This window comes from Aegilops tauschii, chromosome 1 (assembly GCF_002575655.3).
Source record: "Aegilops tauschii subsp. strangulata cultivar AL8/78 chromosome 1, Aet v6.0, whole genome shotgun sequence".
Lineage (NCBI taxonomy): Eukaryota > Viridiplantae > Streptophyta > Magnoliopsida > Poales > Poaceae > Aegilops > Aegilops tauschii.
Genome location: NC_053035.3, coordinates 480,003,511 through 480,025,719, shown reverse-complemented (window position 1 = coordinate 480,025,719; position 22,209 = coordinate 480,003,511). Strand labels below are relative to the sequence as shown.

The following is a 22,209-nucleotide window of genomic DNA, read 5'->3' as shown; positions in this document are numbered from 1 at the left end:
AGGTGGAATGGGAGCCATATGGAAAAGGAGAGAGTTTTGGTAACCCTATAGAGTTCAGGCTGAATCCGATGTGCACTAGGGATAGGGATCTCTGGCATATGCGGTGCCCACTGATATGCAACTGGGCGGTTGAGCTTCACCTGCCACATCGGGTGTTCCGCCAGTTTGGTTTCTTCCAGCCACACCCGCCGGAGTGGGAGGACACGGACAAGTTGCTACACGCGTAAGATATAATTAACCTTGAGCACTTAGCAGCTTCTCGGCGGTTTCGATGATGCTAGTATTCTGTTTCTAACTTGCAGGTTGGATAGGAAAAAGCAACGGAAGATCAAGGATTGGGCCAAGCATCACAGGAAGTATGTCGTACAGTTCGCGCTTAGTGTGGAGCAAGCTAGGGCTGGAAAACGAGCCCAGCTTTGTGAGCATTGCCCGATCGCGTTCAACAACTATCTCACATGGTTTCTTGCAAGTACCCGTGTGGAGGTATGCAAGCCGGCGTATGCTGAGGAGATTTTGGAAGAACCCACCGTTTTTGATGAGGTAACCCAGCACCAGTACAAAGCATTAGTCAGGAAAGGCAACTCAGTGATCCCTTCAGCTCCAATGATGAACTTTGTGGTATTTGCCCTTTTTGCTTTTCCATTCGCACTATTCACATCTTCGCTTGCCTAACACTATGATACCGTTTCTGTTCATAGCGTGCCCAGATCAAGAAAGCAGCTGATGAGACCGAGACTATTCTGGAAACAACCCCGGCTGGCAAAAGCGATGGGGAAGGTGCACTTCGAGCATTCATTAAGGTTCACATCTCCTTCAAACTAGCACTTAACATGTGTTGCTACGTTCGATTTCTCATTCACTTGTACATGTTGCAGCGCCAGGGCCAAAAGTTAAGGCGGCTATCAAACCTTTTCGGTTGTTGTGACCCCGAGTATGTATCACCAGAACAGTCTAGGTCGGCGACACCATCAGATCCCACTTCGGGCCAGGGCCATGGTGATCATTTGGAGGATGAGGATGTGGGTGTGGTCACCCAAGAGGTATGGCATGAGCATATATCCAATTGTTGATGCATTGCTAACTATATCCTCACACACGGTCTTTCCATATCTTTTGTTTTTGTAATAGGTTGCTGATGATATGACCTTGGGGACCTACCAAGTTTGGTCTGCATACGAGTTAAAGCCTAGGAAGGGAATCAACAAATACACTCCTGAAGACTTCACCCAAAGAGGCAAAAGGACGGTCGGCACCTCGCGGATGGCGGCTTTGGATGACTATGTGGCTAACGATGTGGATGACGTGAAGGAACCGGAGCCGGAGCCGGAGCGGGTTGCTCTTCCTAGGAAGGCGAAGAAGATAGCCAACAGGAGGGGGGAGCAGCCAAAAAGCGCTCAAGGAACTAGTCATCGACCTCTATTTGTAATGGTAGCTCTATGTTGGTGGTAGCTCTATGTTGAACTCTATGTTGGTGGTAATGTTGAACTTGTCATGATGGTCACTCTATGTTGAACTTGTCGTGATGGTCACTCTATGTTGAACTGTATGTTGGTGGTAGTGTTGAACTTGAAGCTCTTAGTAATGTTGAACTTGTCATGATGGTCACTTAATGTTGAACTTGAATTGTTTGTATGTCTTAGCTCATAGTAATGTGAAATGACTGTTTATTCTGTGATGCAACTATCTTTGACTTAAAATGACCCAGTTTGAGCAACAGAAGGCAGGGCAACAGAAGGCAGGGCAAGTTACAGACTTGTGTGGCGCCTAGCTTGCAGGCGCCACACTATACAGTGCAGTGCCTAGCTCATGGGCGTTGCACTCTACAGTGTGGCGCCTGCAAGCTAGGCGCCACACAGGTATGTAACTTGCCCTGCCTTCTGTTGCTCTCTGGATAGTTACAGACCTGTGTGGCGCCTAGCTTGCAGGCGCCACACTGTACAGTGCAGCGCCTAGCTCGTGGGCGTTGCACTGTACAGTGTGGTGCCTGCAAGCCAGGCGCCACACAGGTCTGTAACTTGCCCTGCCTTCTGTTGCTCTCTGAATACTAGCTTGTAGGCGCCACACTGTACAGTGCAGCGCCTAGCTCCTGGGCGTTGCACTGTACAGTGTGGCGCTGATAATCCCCAAGTGTAGGGAATCATCGTAGCAAATTCCAAAGGTGGAAGTGATAAGGATGGTGTGTCGTACCCACAAGGAGCTAAAGGTAAGATCAATATTCTCGCAAGCCCTATCTGCCACTGATACGACTCTACGTACACCGAACGTTTGCTTCCAACTAGAAACGAGAAATAAAACTATGTTGTGGGTATAAAGAGGATAACTTTGCATGATATCGGAGAGCTATAAAAGTAGTTGCTGTTATCATAAAGTTAGAATATACTACTAAATATTATAAATAACGAGTGTGGAATAATGATGGATGGGTGTGCGGAATTGTCCTAGGCAATTGTTAACAAGACCGATAGTCGTCATTGCAATTTCATATGAGGGAGAGGCATAAGCTAACATACTTTCTCTACTTGGATCATATGCACTTATGATTGGAACTCTAGCAAGCATCCGCAACTACTAAAGATCATTAAGGTAAAACCCAACCATAGCATTAAAGCATCAAGTACTCTTTATTACCATACGCAACAACCCCCTTACTCGGGTTTGTGTTTCAGTCACTCACCAACCCACTATAAGCGAATCATGAACGTATTGCAACACCCTACAGCGGGAATCCCTCACGCTTGCGCGACACGGAGGGCACCATAGGATAGCACCAAAATAAAACATACAACTCGTACCAATCTAGATCATCAATCAACCCAAAGACAAAGGATATCTACTCAAAACATCATAGGATGGCAACACATCATTGGATCATAATATGTGGCATAAAGCACCATGTTCAAGTAGGGATTATAGCAGGGTGCGGGAGAGTGGACCGCGTAAAAGAGATGAGGATGGTGATGGTGGTGGTGATGTTGATGAAGACGATCACAGCGGCGATGATTCCCCTCTCGATAGGACTCCGGTGCCACCAAGAGAGAGGAGGAGAGGTTCTCCCCCTTGTGTTTCCTCCTCCACGGCCTCCCCCCTAGATGGGGAAAGGTTCTCCCTCTGGTCCTTGGCCTTCATGGCGATGATGGTCTCTTCGGGATACTCCTCCATGGCCACCGGTGATGATGGCCCCCTCCGGCAGGGTGCCAGAGAGGGCCTAGATTGATTTCTCGTGGCTACAGAGGCTTGCGGCGGCCGAACTTTTGATCTAGGTTTCTTTCTGGAAGTTTGGGTATATATGAGAGGTGTTGGCGTCGAGAACAAGTCAGGGGGGTCTCCGGGCTGTCCACGATGCAGGGAGGCGCGCCCAGGGGGGTGGGCGCGCCCCCACCCTCGTGGGCAGCCCATAACTCTTCTGGCCCAACTCTTTGACTCCGTGGCCTTCTTCTGGTCCAAAAATAAGCTCCGTCAAGTTTCAGGTCAATTGGACTCCATTTGGTTTTCCTTTTCCGCGATATTCTAAAACAAGGGAAAAACAGAAACTGGCACTGGGCTCTAGGTTAATAGGTTAGTCCCAAAAACCATATAAAATAGCATATAAATGCATATAAAACATCCAAGGTTGATAATATAATAGCATGAATACTTCACAAATTATAGATACGTTGGAGACGTATCAGCATCCCCAAGCTTAATTCCTGCTCGTCCTCGAGTAGGTAAATGATAAAACAAATAATTTATGAAGTTTGAATGCTAGCAAGTGCACAAGTTTGATCAATGATAGTTCCAATCATTTTTTCTAGCATCATTACATGTCATATCAGTAGCTCATCTTCATAAAACTTTTCATGATCAAGTAACAAGCTATTCACGTGTTAAAGTATAGACACAAACTTTCTTGAAACTAACAAACTATATTCTTAGCCATCAAACAATTGCAATTCATCTTATTTTCAGGAAGGGTCTATGTCAGAGCTTTGATTTAGCAAACTCCACATACTCAACTATCATTTAATCTTTCACAATTGCTAACACTCATGTGATATTTATGGGTTCAAGGTTTTAATCGGACACAGAGAAAGATAGGGGCTTATAGTTTCGCCTCCCAACCTTTTACCTCAAGGGTAATGTCAACAATAATAACTCATGAAAACCTACATCCAAGTAGATATATATATCCGGATCGCTCCAACACAAAGTTCTTGCCAAAGGAAAAAGTGTAAAAAGAAAGGTGATGATCACCATGACTCTTGCATAAGGTAGAAGATAAAAGTAAAAGATAGGCCCTTCGCAGAGGGAAGCAGAGGTTGTCATGCACTTTTATGGTTGGATGCACAAAATCTTAATGCAAAAGAACGTCACTTTATATTGCCTCTTGTGATAGATACCTTTATTATGCAGTCCGTCGCTTTTATTACTTCCCTATCACAAGTTTGTATAAAGCTTATTTTCTTCACACTAATAGATCATACATATTTAGAGAGCAATTTTTATTGCATGCACCGATGACAACTTACTTGAAGGATCTTACTCAATCCATAGGTAGGCATGGTGGACTCTCATGGCAAAACTAGTTTAAGGGATATTCGGAAGCACAAGTAGTATCTCTACTTGGTGCTAAGAATTTGGCTAGCATAAGGGGGAAAGGCAAGTTCAGCATGTTGGATGATCCAAGACAATATACTTTATTTCGGATATAAGAAAACATAACCCATTACATTGTCTTACTTGTCCAACATCAACCTTTTAGCATGTCATATTTTAATGAGTGCTCACAATTACAAAAGATGTCCAAGATAGTATATTTATATGTGAAATCACTCTTCCTTCAATATTCTTTCATGAATTGTTCAAGTGACCAATTCTACGTTTGCTAACTTTCAATGAGTTTACTACCTATACCTATTATGTGTGAAGTCATTACTCCCCATGTTATAAGCATATGAAACATATATAAATTCAGATTTATGACATTCAATTCATTCAACCTTTTACTCATAGGATATACGTGAAGCACGTGAGTTATTGACAAACTACTCCAAAAAGATACAAGTGAAGAACACCGAGTAGTCAAATAATTAACTAGCCATGGGAGGATTCTTTTTCATTCAATAATTCAGATCCAATGATTGTATTCAAACAGCAAGTAAAAATGAGAATACGCTCCAAGCAAAACACATATCATGTGACGAATAAAAATATAGCTCCGAGTAAGGTATACCGATAGTTTTGAAGACGAAAGAGGGGATGCCTTCCGGGGCATCCCCAAGCTTAGGCGCTTGAGTCTTCCTTAAATATTACCTTGGGGTTCCTTGGGCATCCCCAAGCTTAGGGTCTTTCCACTCCTTATTCTCCTCATATCGATATCTCACCCAAAGCTAGAAAACTTCAATCACACAAAACTTAACAAAACTTCATGAGATAGGTTAGTATGATAAAGAGTAAACTATTCACTTTGGTACTGTATAAGACAAGGTTCATAATTGTTCCCACACAATTTCTACTGTACCATATCATTTCTACAATTTATATTGAGAAATATAAACCATAGAAACTAGAAAACAAGCAAACTATGCAATGAAAACAGAATCTGTCAGAAACAGAACAGTCTGTAATGATCTGAACATAAACCATACTTCTGCTACTCCAAAAATTATGAAATAAATTGGTGGACGTGAGGAATTTCTCTATTAATCTTCTTCAAAAAGAATCAACTCAAAAGCACTCTTCTGTAAAACATGGTAGCTAATCCCGTGAGCGCAAAGTTTCTGTTTTTTACAGCAAGATCACATTAACTTTCACCCAAGTCTTCCCAAAGGTCTTACTTGGCACTTTATTAAAACAAAAGCTGTAAAACATGATTAATACAGTAGCTTAATCATGTAAACACACAAAAACAGTAAGGGTAAATATTGGGTTGTCTCCCAACAAGCGCTTTTCTTTAATGCCTTTTAGCTAGGCATGATGATTTCAATGATGCTCACATAAAAGATAAGAATTGAAACATAAAGAGAGCATCATGAAGAATATGGCTAGCACTTTTGAATCTAACCAAATTCCTATGCCTAGGGATTTTGTGAACACATAATTTATAGGAACAAGAATCAACTAGCATAGGAAGGCAAAACAAGTATAACTTCAAAACTTTAAGCACATAGAGAGGAAACTTGATATTATTGCGACTCCTACAAGCATATATTCCTCCCACTTAATAATTTTCAGTAGCATCATGAATGAATTCAACAATATAACCATCACATAAAGCATTATTTTCATGATCTACTAGCATAGAAATTTTTCTACTCTCCATATGAGCAAAATTCTTCTCATTCGGAATAGCGGGATCACTAGTTCCTAAAGTTGACACTCTTCCAAACCCGCTTTAGATGATAGTATTATTCATACTCCAAAAGATATAAGTGAAGTTCATGGAGCATTATACAATTAATAAAGATAACCAATATCCAAGCTCAATATATATAAGTGAAGCACACGAAGCATTCTATAAAACCATACTCAAAAGATTTAAGTGAAGCACAAAGAGCAATTCTATAAGATCGTACTTAAAAGATATAAGTGAAGCACATGAAGTATTCTATAAATAAATGAAAGGCTATCTCATACTAGCATGGTTCTTAAAGAAAAATAAAAACACAAAGGACACAACTCATGTGAACAAAACAAAAACCGAGGTATACAGATAATTGTTGAAGAAGAAAGATGGGATGCCAACCGGGGAATCCCCAAGCTTAGATGCTTGAGTATCCTCTCAAATATTTACTTGGGGTGCCTTAGGCATCCCCAAGCTTGAACTCTTTCCTCTCTTTATTCTTCTCATATTGATAGCTCCTCGATCTTCGAACACTTCATCCACACAGAACTTTAACAAAAACTTTGTGAGGTCCGTTAGTATAACAAAGCAAATCACTACTATAAGTACTGTTGTAAACCAATTCATATTTTGTTTTTGCATTATAGCTACTGTAATATAACTTCTCCATGACTTAATTCACTGATAGAAATCGATAGTTTCATCAAAACAAGCAAGCAATGCATCAAAAACAGAATCTGTCTTAAACAGGACAGTCTGTAGTAATCTGGAAGTTTAGTAAACTTCTGTAACTCCTAAAATTATGAAATAAATTTTAAAATTTGAATTTTTTTTACAGAAGTAATGTGCAAAAAGTTTCAGACCCATTTGACCTTCCAGTAAAAAATTTAAATTCATGCACTACAGCCAAAGTTTCTGTTTTTGTTCTGCACATAGTAAACAAGCAATCTAATCATCCTAAAACCAAAGCTTGGCACATTATTTTTATAATACAATGGATATATACAAGGGGGTAATTATTTACAGAGAAACTTCCATGAAAAATTCTACATTGTCTCCGTGAGCATGAACACAAGTGCTCAAGGTCGACCCTCACTTCTTCAATGCATAACTTTCCAATCACTTCTCTTTTTGAAAAACTTTTTAGGCATGAAAGGCAAGTAATTTTTTTTGTATTTCCATTCTTTTAATTTTTTTATATGTTTCACCCACAACTAAACAGAAACAAAAAGGAAAAAAATCTACTTAGTGAAGAAATCAAACAAGCACACACGAGAATATCAACCCCACGCTATTGCTCCCTGGCAACGGCACCAGAAAAGAGCTTGATAATCCCCAAGTGTAGGGAATCATCATAGCAATTTCCAAAGGTGGAAGTGATAAGTATGGAGTGTCGAACCCACAAGGAGCTAAATGTAAGATCAATATTCTCTCAAGCCCTATCTTCCACTCATAGGACTCTACGTACACCGAACGTTTGCTTCCAACTAGAAACGAGAAATAAAACTATGTTGTGGGTATAAAGAGGATAACTTTGCATGATATCGGAGAGCTATAAAAGTAGTTGCTGTTATCATAAAGTTAGAATATACTACTAAATATTATAAATAGCGAGTGTGGAATAATGATGGATCAGTGTGCGGAATTGTCCTAGGCAATTGTTAACAAGACCGATAGTCGTCATTGCAATTTCATATGAGGGAGAGGCATAAGCTAACATACTTTCTCTACTTGGATCATATGCACTTATGATTGGAACTCTAGCAAGCATCCGCAACTACTAAAGATCATTAAGGTAAAACCCAACCATAGCATTAAAGCATCAAGTACTCTTTATTCCCATACGCAACAACCCCCTTACTCGGGTTTGTGTTTCAGTCACTCACCAACCCACTATAAGCGAATCATGAACGTATTGCAACACCCTACAGCGGGAATCCCTCACGCTTGCGCGACACGGAGGGCACCATAGGATAGCACCAAAATAAAACATACAACTCGTACCAATCTAGATCATCAATCAACCCAAAGACAAAGGATATCTACTCAAAACATCATAGGATGGCAACACATCATTGGATCATAATATGTGGCATAAAGCACCATGGCCACCGGTGATGATGGCCCCCTCCAGCAGGGTGCCAGAGAGGGCCTAGATTGATTTCTCGTGGCTACAGAGGCTTGCGGCGGCGGAACTTCCGATCGAGGTTTCTTTCTGGAAGTTTGGGTATATATGAGAGGTGTTGGGCAGCCCGAAACTCTTCTGGCCCAACTCTTTGACTCCGTGGCCTTCTTCTGGTCCAAAAATAAGCTCCATCGAGTTTCAGGTCAATTGGACTCCATTTGGTTTTCCTTTTCTGCGATATTCTAAAACAAGAAAAAAAACAGAAACTGGCACTGGGCTCTAGGTTAATAGGTTAGTCCCAAAAACCATATAAAATAGCATATAAATGCATATAAAACATCCAAGGTTGATAATATAATAGCATGAATACTTCATAAATTATAGATATGTACGTATCAGGCGCCTGCAAGCTAGGCGCCACACAGGTCTGTAACTTGCCCTGCCTTCTGTTGCTCTCTGGATAGTTACAGACCTGTGTGGCGCCTAGCTTGCAGGTGCCACACTGTACAGTGGAGCGCCTAGCTCCTGGGCGCCACACTGTACAGTGCAACGCCTCCTCACATTTCCTCACCAACGCTTGCTCCCTAGCGCGCATCGCATTTGACGCTCTCTCTATTTCCTTCCTCTTCTTCTCAAGCTACTCTTCCTTCTTCTTCTTTAGCTTGGTTGCATCCTCCTCTCTAAGCTTCTTCGCCGCCTTCTCCTACCATCCCGCCATCTCATCTTCGCCATCCTCCTTCATTGTTGGTTTTTTGGGTTGGGAAGTCGCCATACCTACAATGAATGAAACATAATGGTTAGTAAGGACAATAAGAACAAATGGAAGCACATGTAAAACAAGAACATATTAAAAAGAAGAACATATGAAAAACAAGAACATATGAAACATTATAGTTAGTGAGGAACATACGGAAATGGTCCATCGAGGTATCCAAACATTCCTCTATAACGAACTTGCCCTTGTCCATCACCACGGCCAAGTCCACCACCAAGGCCAAGACCATCACCAAGGCTTAGACCATCACCACGGCCAAGACCATCACCACGGCCAACACCACCACCACGAGCTCTACCACCACCACGGCCTAGACCACCACCACGAGCTCTACCACCACCACGGCCTCTTGTAAGTCCTAGTTGCCGACCTCTTTGTTGCCTAGATCCTCTTTGGCTAACACTTGGTTGGCATAGCACTTGTTGGCTACCACTTGGTTGACTTGGCACTTGTTGGCTACCACTAGGTTCGCTACCACTTGCTTGGCTTGGCACTTGTTGGCTACCACTAGGTTGGCTACCACTTGGTTGCCTTGGCACTTGTTGGCTACCACGTGGTTGCCTTCGCACTTGTTGGCTACCTCTGGTTGGCTTGGCACTTGTTGGCTACCACTTGGTTGGCTCCCTTGTGTAGCTCCTTGTTGGCTTGTGCTTGCATCATTTTTCTTGGACCTTTTCCTTGGTTTCGTACATTTTCTTTTGTTGTGGCCATGACCTTTGCACTCCCCACAACGGGAGCTCTCACGAGGCTCTTGGAATTGGTCATTGCCCGCTTCGCGGCGGCCACCATGGCCCCATCCGTCCATGTCGCCTCTAAGACGCTTTGTCTTACGTCTACCCCGTTTAACAACCTTCAACTCCGGATCCGGCCATAGTTGAACTCCATGATACTCCGGCCATTGTGATTGGTCAAAGTACGGGTGAAAGCGGGGAGCCCATGTTTTCTTGACCGTCATGATTGAGAACTCTGACTCCCTCACGGTACGTGGGTGATTGATGTCCACATTCCTAACGCGACCGGCGGTATACAAGTGTGAGCATGGGAGATGAAGCAACAATGGCCTCCCGCAAGTGCAATCACATTGTGTTAACGAGACCTTGAAAGCCCGACCTCCATGTTGCCGGCCATCGTTTGTGGTTCCTCCTGGCTCTTTCACTTCGTACTTCCACTCTTCGTTGTCACATAATATAGCTTCTTTTGAGTCCGCCTTCCGTGATTGAAATACCAACCATTCATCAACCTTGGGTGGGAACTTGTACTTGTACTTGCGCGGGTTCTCACCCGCTATCTGTGCATCCGTTTCCATCGAGTGCTTTATAAAGTACGCCATTCATCTTGTCAAATGTGTATTGAACTATTGCTGTCACAGGTAATCCACGTGCACCTTTGAGCACCCTATTGAAGCATTCGGCCATATTGCTTGTCATTTGACCGTATCTCAGACCATCTTCATCAAAAGCACGTGCCCACTTGTTCCGGTATTGAATGTGCCTATTGAGAAAGTCTTGACCCACGGGATCAAGTTTTTTGCGTGCGAGCAATTTGTTGTACAAAGTGGCGAAGCGCTTGTCGGAGAAAGCGAGACAACAATCTTGAAGATCATCGGCCAACTCCTTAAGGCCACATGACCTATAGAAGTTCGAACAAAAGTGCCTCATGCACCATCGATGGTGCAACGGAGCATGCCCGGGAATGTCAATCTCCACCGCGTTAAGAATTCCTGGATGCCGATCCGATATGACACAAATTTCCCTTTGAGCGGGTAACACCTTCGTCCTCAAAAGACGCAAAAACCACTCCTGGTTGTCATTGTTCTCCACCTCAACCAAAGCAAATGCCAATGGCAACACCCGGTTATTGGCATCACTTGCTATCGCAAACAACAAGGTGCCCTTGTATTGTCCAGTCAAGAACGTGCCATCTATGGCGATGACCGGACTACAGTGTTCGAAAGCCCTCACGCATTGCTCGAACGCCCAAAATGCACGGCCAAATACTCGGACTTTCCTTCCTTCATGAACTGTTGTTTGGTGCCCATGAGGCTCGACCACATGAACCATGCCCGGGTTTGTCGCGGCCATGGCTAACAACAACCTAGGGATTCGGTTATATGCTTCCTCCCAAGTACCATACAACATCTTAAATGCGGCTTGCTTCGCCTTCCATGCCTTGCCGTACTTCACCTTGTAATGAAAGATGGCTTTCACAAGGTCAATGACATGTTGGACGCTCATTGTTGGAAGTGTGGATATTGAGTTGGAGAGCCTGTAAGCGATGAACTCGGACGTGAGTTGTTTGTGGTCTTGGGACACAATCTTGCCATCCACCCTTTTGCCTTGGCACATGTGAGTTGGCACACAACTCACTACATGCCAAGTTGGACCTCCTTTCCATGGTCTTGCACGCACAATCCACGAACATATTTCATCTTCACATGCACATGCAACCGTGTAGCGCACATTGACGTCCGAGTTCACAACCTTGTGTGGACGATAATGCGTAACCGAGTAGTTGTCGAGCCACATCTTCAATTCCAACAAGGTTTCGAACTTAGACCCTTTAGCAATCTGGTTCTTGTCGTCTCCCAAATCACGGTGAGAGCTTGGCCTAACCCCAAGAGATACACATTGGCCACCATCTACCACGGCTTCATCCGCGAGACTGACATCCTTGAACAATATAGTCCGATGATCCCGACCGAATACCTTCTCCAAAGCTTCGGCCTCCTTCACCGTGAACCCCTACGCATCAACTTGTTCATCGGGACCATCGTCATCCGAGTCCGATGCATATGCACGGGAAAAAGGGATGGAATGGTCCATTGTCTCTTGCAAATGATATTTGTCGAGATCACCCACATTGTTGTCATGGAGATCAACTTCATTGTCATCGTCCGCATACTCATCATTGTCCTCTTGCAAAGCTTCATCTTGGTTGTTTGTAAACGGGCTCAATGTTGGCCTCACTTCTTGGGTCAAAAGAGGTTCAACAATTTCATCTCGCTTCAAGGGTGGGGGGCTACTAGCAACCAAAGGGGAGGGGTTCCGGTTCAAGTCCAAATGCAAACTTGAATCAACCTTCTTCGTTGCAAATAACTCAAGAGCCTTGTCTAGTGATTCGGCCACCGTCTCCTTGTATGCAACTCAACGTTGCTCCGAGTTGACACGCATTGTCTTCCAACGGATGTGCATTCCAAAACCAACATTATGCCTTCCCTCCAACTCAACGATATCACTAGGGTCCATCGAATTCATATCTTTCCTAACTTGTTGCAAGAGCTCCGCATAGCTAGGACTACTATCGAACACCATGTCAAGCTCATCCGGGTCCGGTTCAATATTGCATTTCAAGAAGGCGTCTTTATCCCCATGATGAACAAACACACATGTTCTTCTCATCCCTATAAGCATTCAAAGAACACAAGGGAACATTGCTTCCATGAGTACTAATCCAAGGATTAACACGGAATACAAACCCTAATATATATATCAAACAACAACCCTAACCCTAACCATAACCATAACCATAACCCTAGCCCTAAACCTAACCCTAGCACCAACATAAGAACACCCATAAGAATAACCCTAACATACTAACAAAGCCTAATCATAGGAAATTGGCAAACAAACATCTCACATCTCCATGCAAATCTCTAGATCCAAATAAAACTAGGGTTTCCCCAAACTAGCAACAAATGAGCAATTTGATAACATTACTTGGATCAAAACAAGGGGATCGGAGAAGATTACCTTGAGGGAGGGTTTGACTTCGAAATCCACGGACAAATTCTTCAAATTTGCAAGATTTGGGAGAGGATTTGAGAGGGGGAGAGAGTGGGAGAGGGGGCAAAGCTCGGGTTGGAGTGTGTGGTGTGGGGGAGGGGGGCCAGCCAAGTGGCTGGATAAGTCACAGTGCAGCGCCTACGCGCTAGGTGCTGCACTTTAAATGTGTGGCGCCTAGCACGGAGGCGCTGCATGTTACATGTGTGGCGCCTAGCTCGGAGGCGCTGCACTGCTGGGTGCGGGCCCAGGGGCTGCCACGGTGGACTGGCGTGCAACGCCCCAGAGCTAGGCGCTGCACCGTAGGGTGTGGCGCCTGTGTGGCGGGCGCTACACAAAAAGGTCATCGGCGTGAAATAGTTTCACGGGCAGTTCAATCTGTGAATTGATTTCGTCCAGATATCAAAATTGTCAAATTTACCCATGCATCACACCTAGCCACTGGCGTTTCCTCATGCATGGCACAAGACCGTACGGGAATATTCTACTGCCACAGCTTGGACAGTAGATTCAGTGGTGTCCTTATCCGGTCGAGGCTCGAAAGAGAAGGGACCTCTGTGATTAACCGAAATTATCGTTAGTACGGTCGGCTGGCAAATGACGGTGGTCGTCAATAACTTAATCTACTACTCCTACTCCTACATATGGATGGAGTTGCTGATGACTAGCTGGTTTACACAATGTTGTTCAACGGCGGCTGTCACATTTGCAAGTGACAGCAGGTGGTTGAAGGCTGTTATACTACAGTGCGTGCTAGCTAAATTGTTTTTTAAGGGTCGGGCGTGCTATCAACTATCGCGTGAAGTCTGGCACGAAATGACAGCCCCGTCAACGGCGTCGACGATTGTCACCGTCGACATCCCAGAAGCGCTTGCACGAACGTCCGGTAGAAATGTCAAAAGAGCAAATTTAGAAGATGAGAGTTGAAAAAGGAAGCAGAAGATGTGAAGGAGCGAGAAAGAAGATGAGTCGTCTACCTCTGCCCTCTGCGCCCCGCTAATATTAATGTTAGCTATGTTGAAGGCAGGACTTATTCCTTGTAGGTTGTAATAAATGATCCAGCAAAATACACACAAATTTGAACAACAAAAACCGAATACGTAGGGTAAGTTTCGTGACAAAGCAGGTCCGTTTGATAGGTTGTAAGCTGGTACAAAGAGAAAAACATGTTGGCACAAAAAATGAAGTAAAGTGATACAAAAAGCAATGAAATTAAGAAAAAGGGTTTCCCCCGCTTTATATTATAAAGCAACAAAAAAAGCAATGAACTTTGAACAACGAAATTCAAATGGTATCTGATAGGCCAAAATTCATAAAGATGGCATCCATGTTTTTTCATAAATGAATATTGACAATAACAACGATGAAACTGTTCAAGAATGAAAGCACGCGTGTTTTAAGTAAGAGAACAGAAAAGCTTGGAAAGACGAGAGTATCAATCTTTCATGGGAAAAACGATGCATGAATTAACGAATGGATAACACCGGAGAAACAGATGAGCGGAATGAGATAAAACAAAGTAATTAGACAGGAAGAAAACAAATATAAAAAGAAGAGAAGGAAACTGAAGTCGAACATAAGAGAAGAACACCACAGGAAAGAAGGAAGAGGACGATGAACAGTGCACTAACCTCATCGAAAAGAGTATGTAACAAAAAGGGGATGTGGGACATGTAACATACGTATAACAAGGGTCCGCAAACATATTCATACAAAATAAACATATATATTGTCTCGTATTCACAGAGTTAAAGAATTTACATCCATTTTCTGTCCAAACATGTGCACGGAACATGGCGCAGATCGACGGCAACGGCAGGACGCATTTCCGCACGTGCGTGCCCCTGCGAATTTTCAAAAGACTTTATGCATCTCTTAAATATAAACAGAGGAAAGACCCTCTTTTTCAAAGAAAAAACCCCCGAAGAATCCCACTCCGAGGACCATGAATCTAGGCAACAGGGAGTAAGGCTCATCTCCTGGATGGCATATATTTGTCCATCTGCACGGACGTGTTAGCGGACAACAATATGGAAGCCGGTCATCCAACAATATCCGCATACATCTCAAACAGAATTTAAATAAATCAAACGATTTTCATGCAAACCGGATGATTTTCATTCAAACAGGAACACTTTCATTACATTTTTGACATGGGTCTGTCTAGGTCTCAGTCGACTTAGACTTCGCGAAGTCTAAGTCGACTGATGTCACCTAAGGCAGATTAGGCCTGTTTGACTCGATAGTTGCTGGGTTTTATTCTTAGCTGGGCCTTTTTCGTTTCTCTCTTGTTTGTTTGTTTGTTTGATTATTGGGTTGGGCTGGGCTGATTGTTTCTATTGGAAGATGCCCGTCGCGTGTATAACAGAGGGACCGTGTCCCACGCCATGTACATGATCTGTAACTGCACGCCGTGCTCCACTCCTATGTGCACGTTGTGCATGCCCGTACATAGCTAGCTCCCTGTTATGATGTACTCTGTATAAATCCCCTTTGTGGGCCCATTGAATAGACAAGCCAAGTTTCTATTCTCCATCTGTTTCTTTGTCTTTATTTTTTTCTTGACATGGGAAAAAAATGTTCAACAAAAGAAGTAAATAAAACAACATTTTTCTGTCGCCAGTCTAGCTCATCGTTCAGTCTTTCTCTTCATGCGTCATCTTGCTTCTCTTTTTTTATTTTATGACAATTTGTATATTATGAAAAAAATCAATCTTTAATGTAACAAAGAAACAAAATGAAAACAAGACAAACTAAATAGTGTGGCACTTTTTTCAAAAGAAAAGAATATTAAGTTGCATACAAATGGAGGACATGCAAATGTGTGCATCCGACATGGGCTGCGTTGTTTTTCTTAACAATCAAAAGAAGAAGAAGAATACAAATTCAAAACACAACGGTAAAATTAAAATAAAAAAGAAAGTAGAAAAAGTAAAAGAAAAGGTCAATAATAAGTCTGCATAGCAGGCCGCCCAAGCCGGGTCTGTAGTTGCAAAAAAAAGGTCAGTTGCAGCCGGGGGCGACACTTGCAGTTGCAAGCCTACTGTCGGACATCCAGTTGCAGTCGAGGGCGACACTTGCAGTTGCAAGCCTAGCGTCGGACATGCAACTCCCCCTCCCCCAACATGACAAAAAGTCCAATTGCAACCATGTTGAAAGACATGCAATTGCAGTCGGGGGTGACTTTTGCAGTTGGATGTCTAGTAGTGGACATGCAACTTCACCCCCTCCCGCCGCCCTCTGACAAAAAGACAAGACCAATTGCATTCGGGGGCGACACTTGCAGTTGCATGCCTTGTATTGGACATGCAGCTGTACCCCACTCACCTCTCTCGCCACTCTTACAAAACAAAGGTTAGTTGTAGTAGTGGTGTGTGGACATGTAGTTGCATTAGGTGGCGACACTTGCAGGTGCAAAGCCTAGTGTCGAACATGCAACTACCTCCTCTCCCGACGCCCACTTACAAAACAAAAATGTCAGTTGCATTGGTTGTGTAGGCATACAATTGCAGTCGAGGACGACACTTGCAATTGCAAGCCTAGTATCGGACATGCAACTCCCTCCCTCCATGTCACTCCCTTAAAAACAAAAAAAAGGTCAGTTGCAGTCGAGTGTGTAGGCATGAAGTTGTAGTCGAGGGTCACACTTGTAGTTGCAAGCCTATTGTCGGACATGCAACTCCCCTCCTCTCCTATCGCCCATTTATAAAAAAATGTCAGTTGCAGCCGGTTGTGTAGGCATGCGGTTGCAATCGAGGGCAACACTTGAAGTTGCAAACCTACTGTCACACATGCAATTGTAGTCGAGTTGAAAATGAGCGCTACCGACTCCTCCAAAAAAAGTGCTACTGAACAGATATAAGGAATAACAAAAAAATTAAAAAAACTAGAATTATCAAGAAACAAATAGGAAGAAAAAATATAACAAAAAATTAATGAGACAAATGCACAAAAAAGATGAAGGAAAATAAAAAATAAAATCAAAGATATACAAAAGAATAAATGAAAAAGAAAACAAACAAAAAATAAAAATTACAACCCAACAAAATAAAGCTCACAACGAAAAAATGCCAACCCTGTCCAACGCACAGGGCAAACACGAACCACGACACGAAAACAAACAGACGCAGCCCAATCCCGATCTTCATTCATGGGCCGTTTCCATTAAACATCAGTGTTGAACGGATCTTAAAGCAGCAAAAAAATCGAACGGACAGGGGCGTCGACTGAGACTTTCGCGAAGTCTCAGTCGACTGAGATTTAGCAGCGCCCTTTTGACATATTTCATTAAACAAAAGCGTCCAAAAATTAACCCAGTCTAAATATTCACAGGCGTCTGTCTTCCAAGTCCTTGTTATTCTGCATGTACAACAACTTTTGGCCGTGAGCCCCTCGAAGTGAAGTTGCATGTCACGAGGAACAATAAGACATGGGACACGAACATGGTCTACATGGGACACGAGGCGTCAACGTTTCCCATGACATACTCTCCCTCATCGGAGTCTGCGGCCTGGATGTCGTCGTTGGAAGTGAGGTCCACGATGGACGTGCACGGGCCAGTCTCGTGATCATAGCGGCACCAACAGCTGCTGGCATTCTTGTCGGCGACCGCCTGCCTCATCAGCATCGTCTGCGCGTCCTACTTCGCTGAACAACTGCTGTGCGCGGCCTCATAGAGTGCCGGCTGCTCCTCGACAAAGTTCATGTCCTCCTTGTCCATGCATGCCGAGTTCGAGCTCGCAAACTCAGCATAGATTTTGCCCTCCGTTAGCCAGTGACTCTCGAGGATGGTGAGGTTGTAGCGTTACTCATCCTATGCCTGCCGAAACATCGGCACCTGCGGTGCCGCCTGCTCCTCCAGCTGCACCCCTGCCATGACAACGTTGAAGTGCGCCTGCGCCTACTCCATGATGAAAGGCTCACCCATATCGCTCTAGAACTAGCGGTCATGGCGAAGCTGGTGCACAAAGGAGAATCGGAAGGGACGTGGTGCAGTGCGGATTGTGCCGGGCGAGGCCATTTTTAAATAGCAGGTGCCGGCCAGTCCAAACTGTGGGTTGTGCCAATGCGGGTGCCGGAGTGGATTTCTCGGCCGCCGCGCCGGTTTAATGCCGGTAGGAGGATGGACGGGCATCCAGCGGTTTGAATGTGGTAGATAGACCTCATGTCTCGTCCAATCACGTTGATACGACATTGAATAGGCGCAGAGACCCTGATGCAACAGGGATAGCGCTCGTGGCCGATGCGTGGCTTTAATGCATCTCCAAGGAGATGTCGCATTCGCTCTAGGCCGGCATGAATGTGGCGTTGACTAGCATGAATGCACGCCAATTGCTTCGCGCAGGAGAGGGCGGCGGACCGGGAGAGGTTTTTGGGTGGGTTCGAGATGTCGGACGCATACGTGGCAGTGGTCCGGATGCCGAAAAAACCTTCTTGGTTTGCGTCCATTTGTGGAATTTCGAACCACCGAACTAATCTGTAGATCGATTGGCTACCGAACTCGGCGTAGATTTTGCCTTCCATCGACCGGTGATTCTCGAGGACGGCAAGGGTATACCGTTGCTCGTCCCACTCCTGCCGAAGCACCGACATGGGTGGTGCCTCCTGCTCCTCCAGCTGCACCTCCACCATGACAGCGTTGAAATGCGCCTGCGTCTACTCCATAGTGAGAGGCTCACCCACATCGCTTTAGAACTAGCGGTCATGGCAAAGGTGGTGCACACAGAGGGGTCGGAAGGGGACGTGGTGCAGTGCGGATCGTGCCGGGCGAGGACGCGTTTAAATAATGGGTGTCGGCCCGGCCAAGCGGTGGGTTGTGTCAATGCGGGTGCCAAAGTGGATTTCTTGGCCGCCGCACCTGTTTAATGCTTGTAGGCAGAGGACAGGAATGCGGTATAAATGCGGTAGATAGTCGTCCTGTCCTGTCCAATCACGTCGATCCGGCATTAAACAGGTGTGGAGCCAAGACACAGCACGGGCGGCGCTCTTAGCCGACGTGTGGCTTTAATGCAGCTCCAACGAGATGTCGCATTTGCTGTGGGCCGGCATGAATGTGACGCTGACCACCATGAATGCATGGTAATTGCTTCGCACAGGAGAGGGCACGGATCGGGAGAGGTTTTTGGATGGGTCCGAGATGTCGGACGCATACGTCGCAGCGGTCCGGATGCCCAAAAAACCTTCTTAGTTTGCGTCCGGTTTGCCGGATTCCGAACCACCGAACTGATCCGTAGATCGATTGGCTACCGTTTTGGATGAGAAACTGTGTCTAGATACGTCTGGATGTTCGCGGGCGATCCGTCGATGATGCAGGAGAGCTGCCCGGACATTGCGAGTGCTGCGGGTTTCAACAGACTTTGCATTCAGTTTGTACGCACAAGCCATACTCGAGAACACAGTTTCCATGCACGGGTTAACTAATTGAGCTACCTATTTAAGGTGCACCGGGCAGTGTCGAGCGGAAGCTGTTGCCTGGCAAATTTGACAATTTTGACCTCGGGACGAAATCAATTCATAGAATGAACTGCCCGTGAAACTATTTCACTCCCCTGACCTTTTTGTGCAGCGCCCGCCACGCCGGCGTCACACCCAATGGTGCAGCGCCTAGCTCGGGGGCGTTGCACTCCAGTCCACCATGACAGCCCAGGGCCCCGGACCCAGCAGTGCAGCGCCTACGAGGTAGGCGCCACACATGTAATGTGCAGCGCCTAGCCCTTAGGCGCTGCACTATGACTTAGATGCCAGCCGCCCGCTCCCCCCACCCCCACCCCACCCATTCGTTCCAGGAGGAGTTACAGAACAGGTGCGCCGGCGGCTTCCTCCTCTCCCCCTCTCAATCCCCTCTCCCAAATCCTTCAGATCCGATGATTTGGTCCGTGCATTTCTTCACCAATCCATCCTAGAAGGTACTCTCCTCCGATCCCCTTCTTTCTATCCATACAAAATATGGTATTTTGAAGATTTTGGGAATCCTTGTTTGATTTGATTAGATTTGAATCTTGCATGTATTAGAATTTTGCATGTATTACAACCCTTGTTTGTTTGATTTGTGGAACCCTAGTTTATTTTATTTTATTGAAAAGATATGGTTGGATACATAGATTGACATGTTATTTCTATGGAAAAGTTATTTGTATGAAGTAGGCCTAGTTTAGTTTATTTGTATTGAAATTATACTCGTATTGAGAAAAATGCTTTGGATACATATGCTTTGAATCTTGCATGTAGTAGGCCTACTTTAGTCTTTTTGAATTGAAAAGATAATCGTGTTGACAAGAATGCTTTGTTGAAATTGTTAGGATGGTTTGGCTTCTCGATGATCATTGGGACAAACAACACCGGTCGTACGCTATGTCGGTGGAGCAGCGAGTAATACTGAAAGTGGCCGGTGTTATGAATTTCGTATTTTTTTCAAACACAAATGCCCCATATGTAATGTTATGATTTGTTTGTTTGTAGGAGCTTGCACCTCTGAAGCTTCGGTCTCACGGGGTCACCCTTGGATGGATGCGCTATGATGAGCGGTACACACCGTATGTAAGGGAGGCAGGACTTCTCCCTTTCATTCAGTTGGTCCGCCGGTCGACGCCACCCAACAATGCTGCAGCACTCACCGCGCTTATTGATCATTGGAGGCCGGAGACACACACTTTCCATCTTCGAACCGGGGAGATGACCGTGACGCTCCAGGATATTGCTATGATCACCGGTCTTCCTATCGATGGCAATCCTTTATGTATGAACACCGATTCTGATGGGTGGCGCGCGCAGATGCATGCCCTTATCGGTATGGTTCCTCCGAAGCCTCGGGAACCAGAAGCAGAAGATAAGAAGAAGGAAAGAGTCGCAGCCGGCGCTACTTTCACGTGGATATCATCGAACTTCAGTACTTGCCCTGAGGATGCTAATGAGGACATGGTGAAGACATATGCTCGTGTCTACATGTACGTGATATCCAGGACTATGTTTGCTGATGGCACAGGCAAGAATGCTCCATGGATGTGGCTGAAGGCGTTGACCGTCTTCGATAGCAAATGGAGTTGGGGTTCGGCGACACTGGCTTACTTGTATCGACAGGTATGAAGTTGATTCCTTTTCACTTCATTGATACATTATCAATGCGCTCTTGCGGCAAATTTGACCATGTTCTCTTTTATGTGCAGTTGGACGAAGCCTGTTGTAGGCACACTGGAGGTATTGGTGGTTGTCTGCTCACACTTTCCATATGGAGCTGGGAGCGTTTGCCGGTTGGACGACCGAAGACCGTGAAGTACGAGGATTGGGACGACAAAGACGACCCACTACGGCTCCCCACTTGGGCTTACAATTGGGATGTGTTAAATGAGACGACGGATGATCCCTTGGTAATGTATAAGTTGTACAAGAGCGAGCTGGACGCGATCACGCCTGAGCAGGTGAACCGACATTGCATAAGTGATTATCATGCTTGTATCGTATCTCGATATCAATTTTGCATTCAATCCCATTTTGTAGGTGGAATGGGAGCCGTATGGAAAAGGAGAGAGTTTTGGTAACCCTATAGAGTTCAGGCTGAATCCGATGTGCACTAGGGATAGGGATCTCTGGCATATGCGGTGCCCACTGATATGCAACTGGGCGGTTGAGCTTCACCTGCCACATCGGGTGTTCCGCCAGTTTGGTTTGTTCCAGCCACACCCGCCGGAGTGGGAGGACACGGACAAGTTGCTACACGCGTAAGATATAATTAACCTTGAGCACTTAGCAGCTTCTCGACGGTTTCGATGATGCTAATATTCTGTTTCTAACTTGCAGGTTGGATAGGAAAAAGCAGCGGAAGATCAAGGATTGGGCCAAGCATCACAGGAAGTATGTCGTGCAGTTCGCTCTTAGTGTGGAGCAAGCAAGGGCTAGAAAACGAGCCCAGCTTCATGAGCACTGATCGATCGTGTTCAAAAACTATCTCACATGGTTTCTTGCAAGTACCCGCGTGGAGGTATGCAAGCCGGCATATGCTGAGGAGATTCTGGAAGAACCCACCGTTTTTGATGAGGTAGCCCCGCACCAGTACAACGCATTAGTCAGGAAAGGCAACTCAGTGATCCCTTCAGCTCCAATGATGAACTTTGTGGTTAGCCCTTTTTGCTTTTCCATTCGCACTATTCACATATTCGCTTGCCCAACACTTTGATACCGTTTCTGTTCATAGCGTGCCCAGATCAAGAAAGCAGCT

General features: G+C 44.9%; 1 protein-coding gene and 1 long non-coding RNA gene across 2 annotated transcripts; both read left to right on the top strand.

Annotated features, from left to right (window-relative positions):
* Positions 1-561: 561 nt before the first annotated feature.
* On the top strand, positions 562-916 carry LOC109782563 (uncharacterized). The gene is made up of 3 exons (XR_002237531.4): positions 562-618; positions 699-800; positions 876-916. It is a non-coding gene; the product is annotated as an uncharacterized lncRNA (long non-coding RNA).
* An 18,742-nt stretch (positions 917-19,658) lies between these two features.
* LOC120968986 (serine/threonine-protein phosphatase 7 long form homolog) lies at positions 19,659-21,961 on the top strand. The gene is made up of 6 exons (XM_040396027.3): positions 19,659-19,903; positions 20,297-20,366; positions 20,457-21,074; positions 21,161-21,412; positions 21,492-21,712; positions 21,792-21,961. The coding sequence occupies exons 2-6, from the start codon at positions 20,298-20,300 to the stop codon at positions 21,916-21,918; spliced, it is 1,287 nt and encodes a 428-aa protein (XP_040251961.2). The 5' UTR covers positions 19,659-19,903; position 20,297; the 3' UTR covers positions 21,919-21,961.
* The last annotated feature ends 248 nt before the right edge of the window (positions 21,962-22,209 follow it).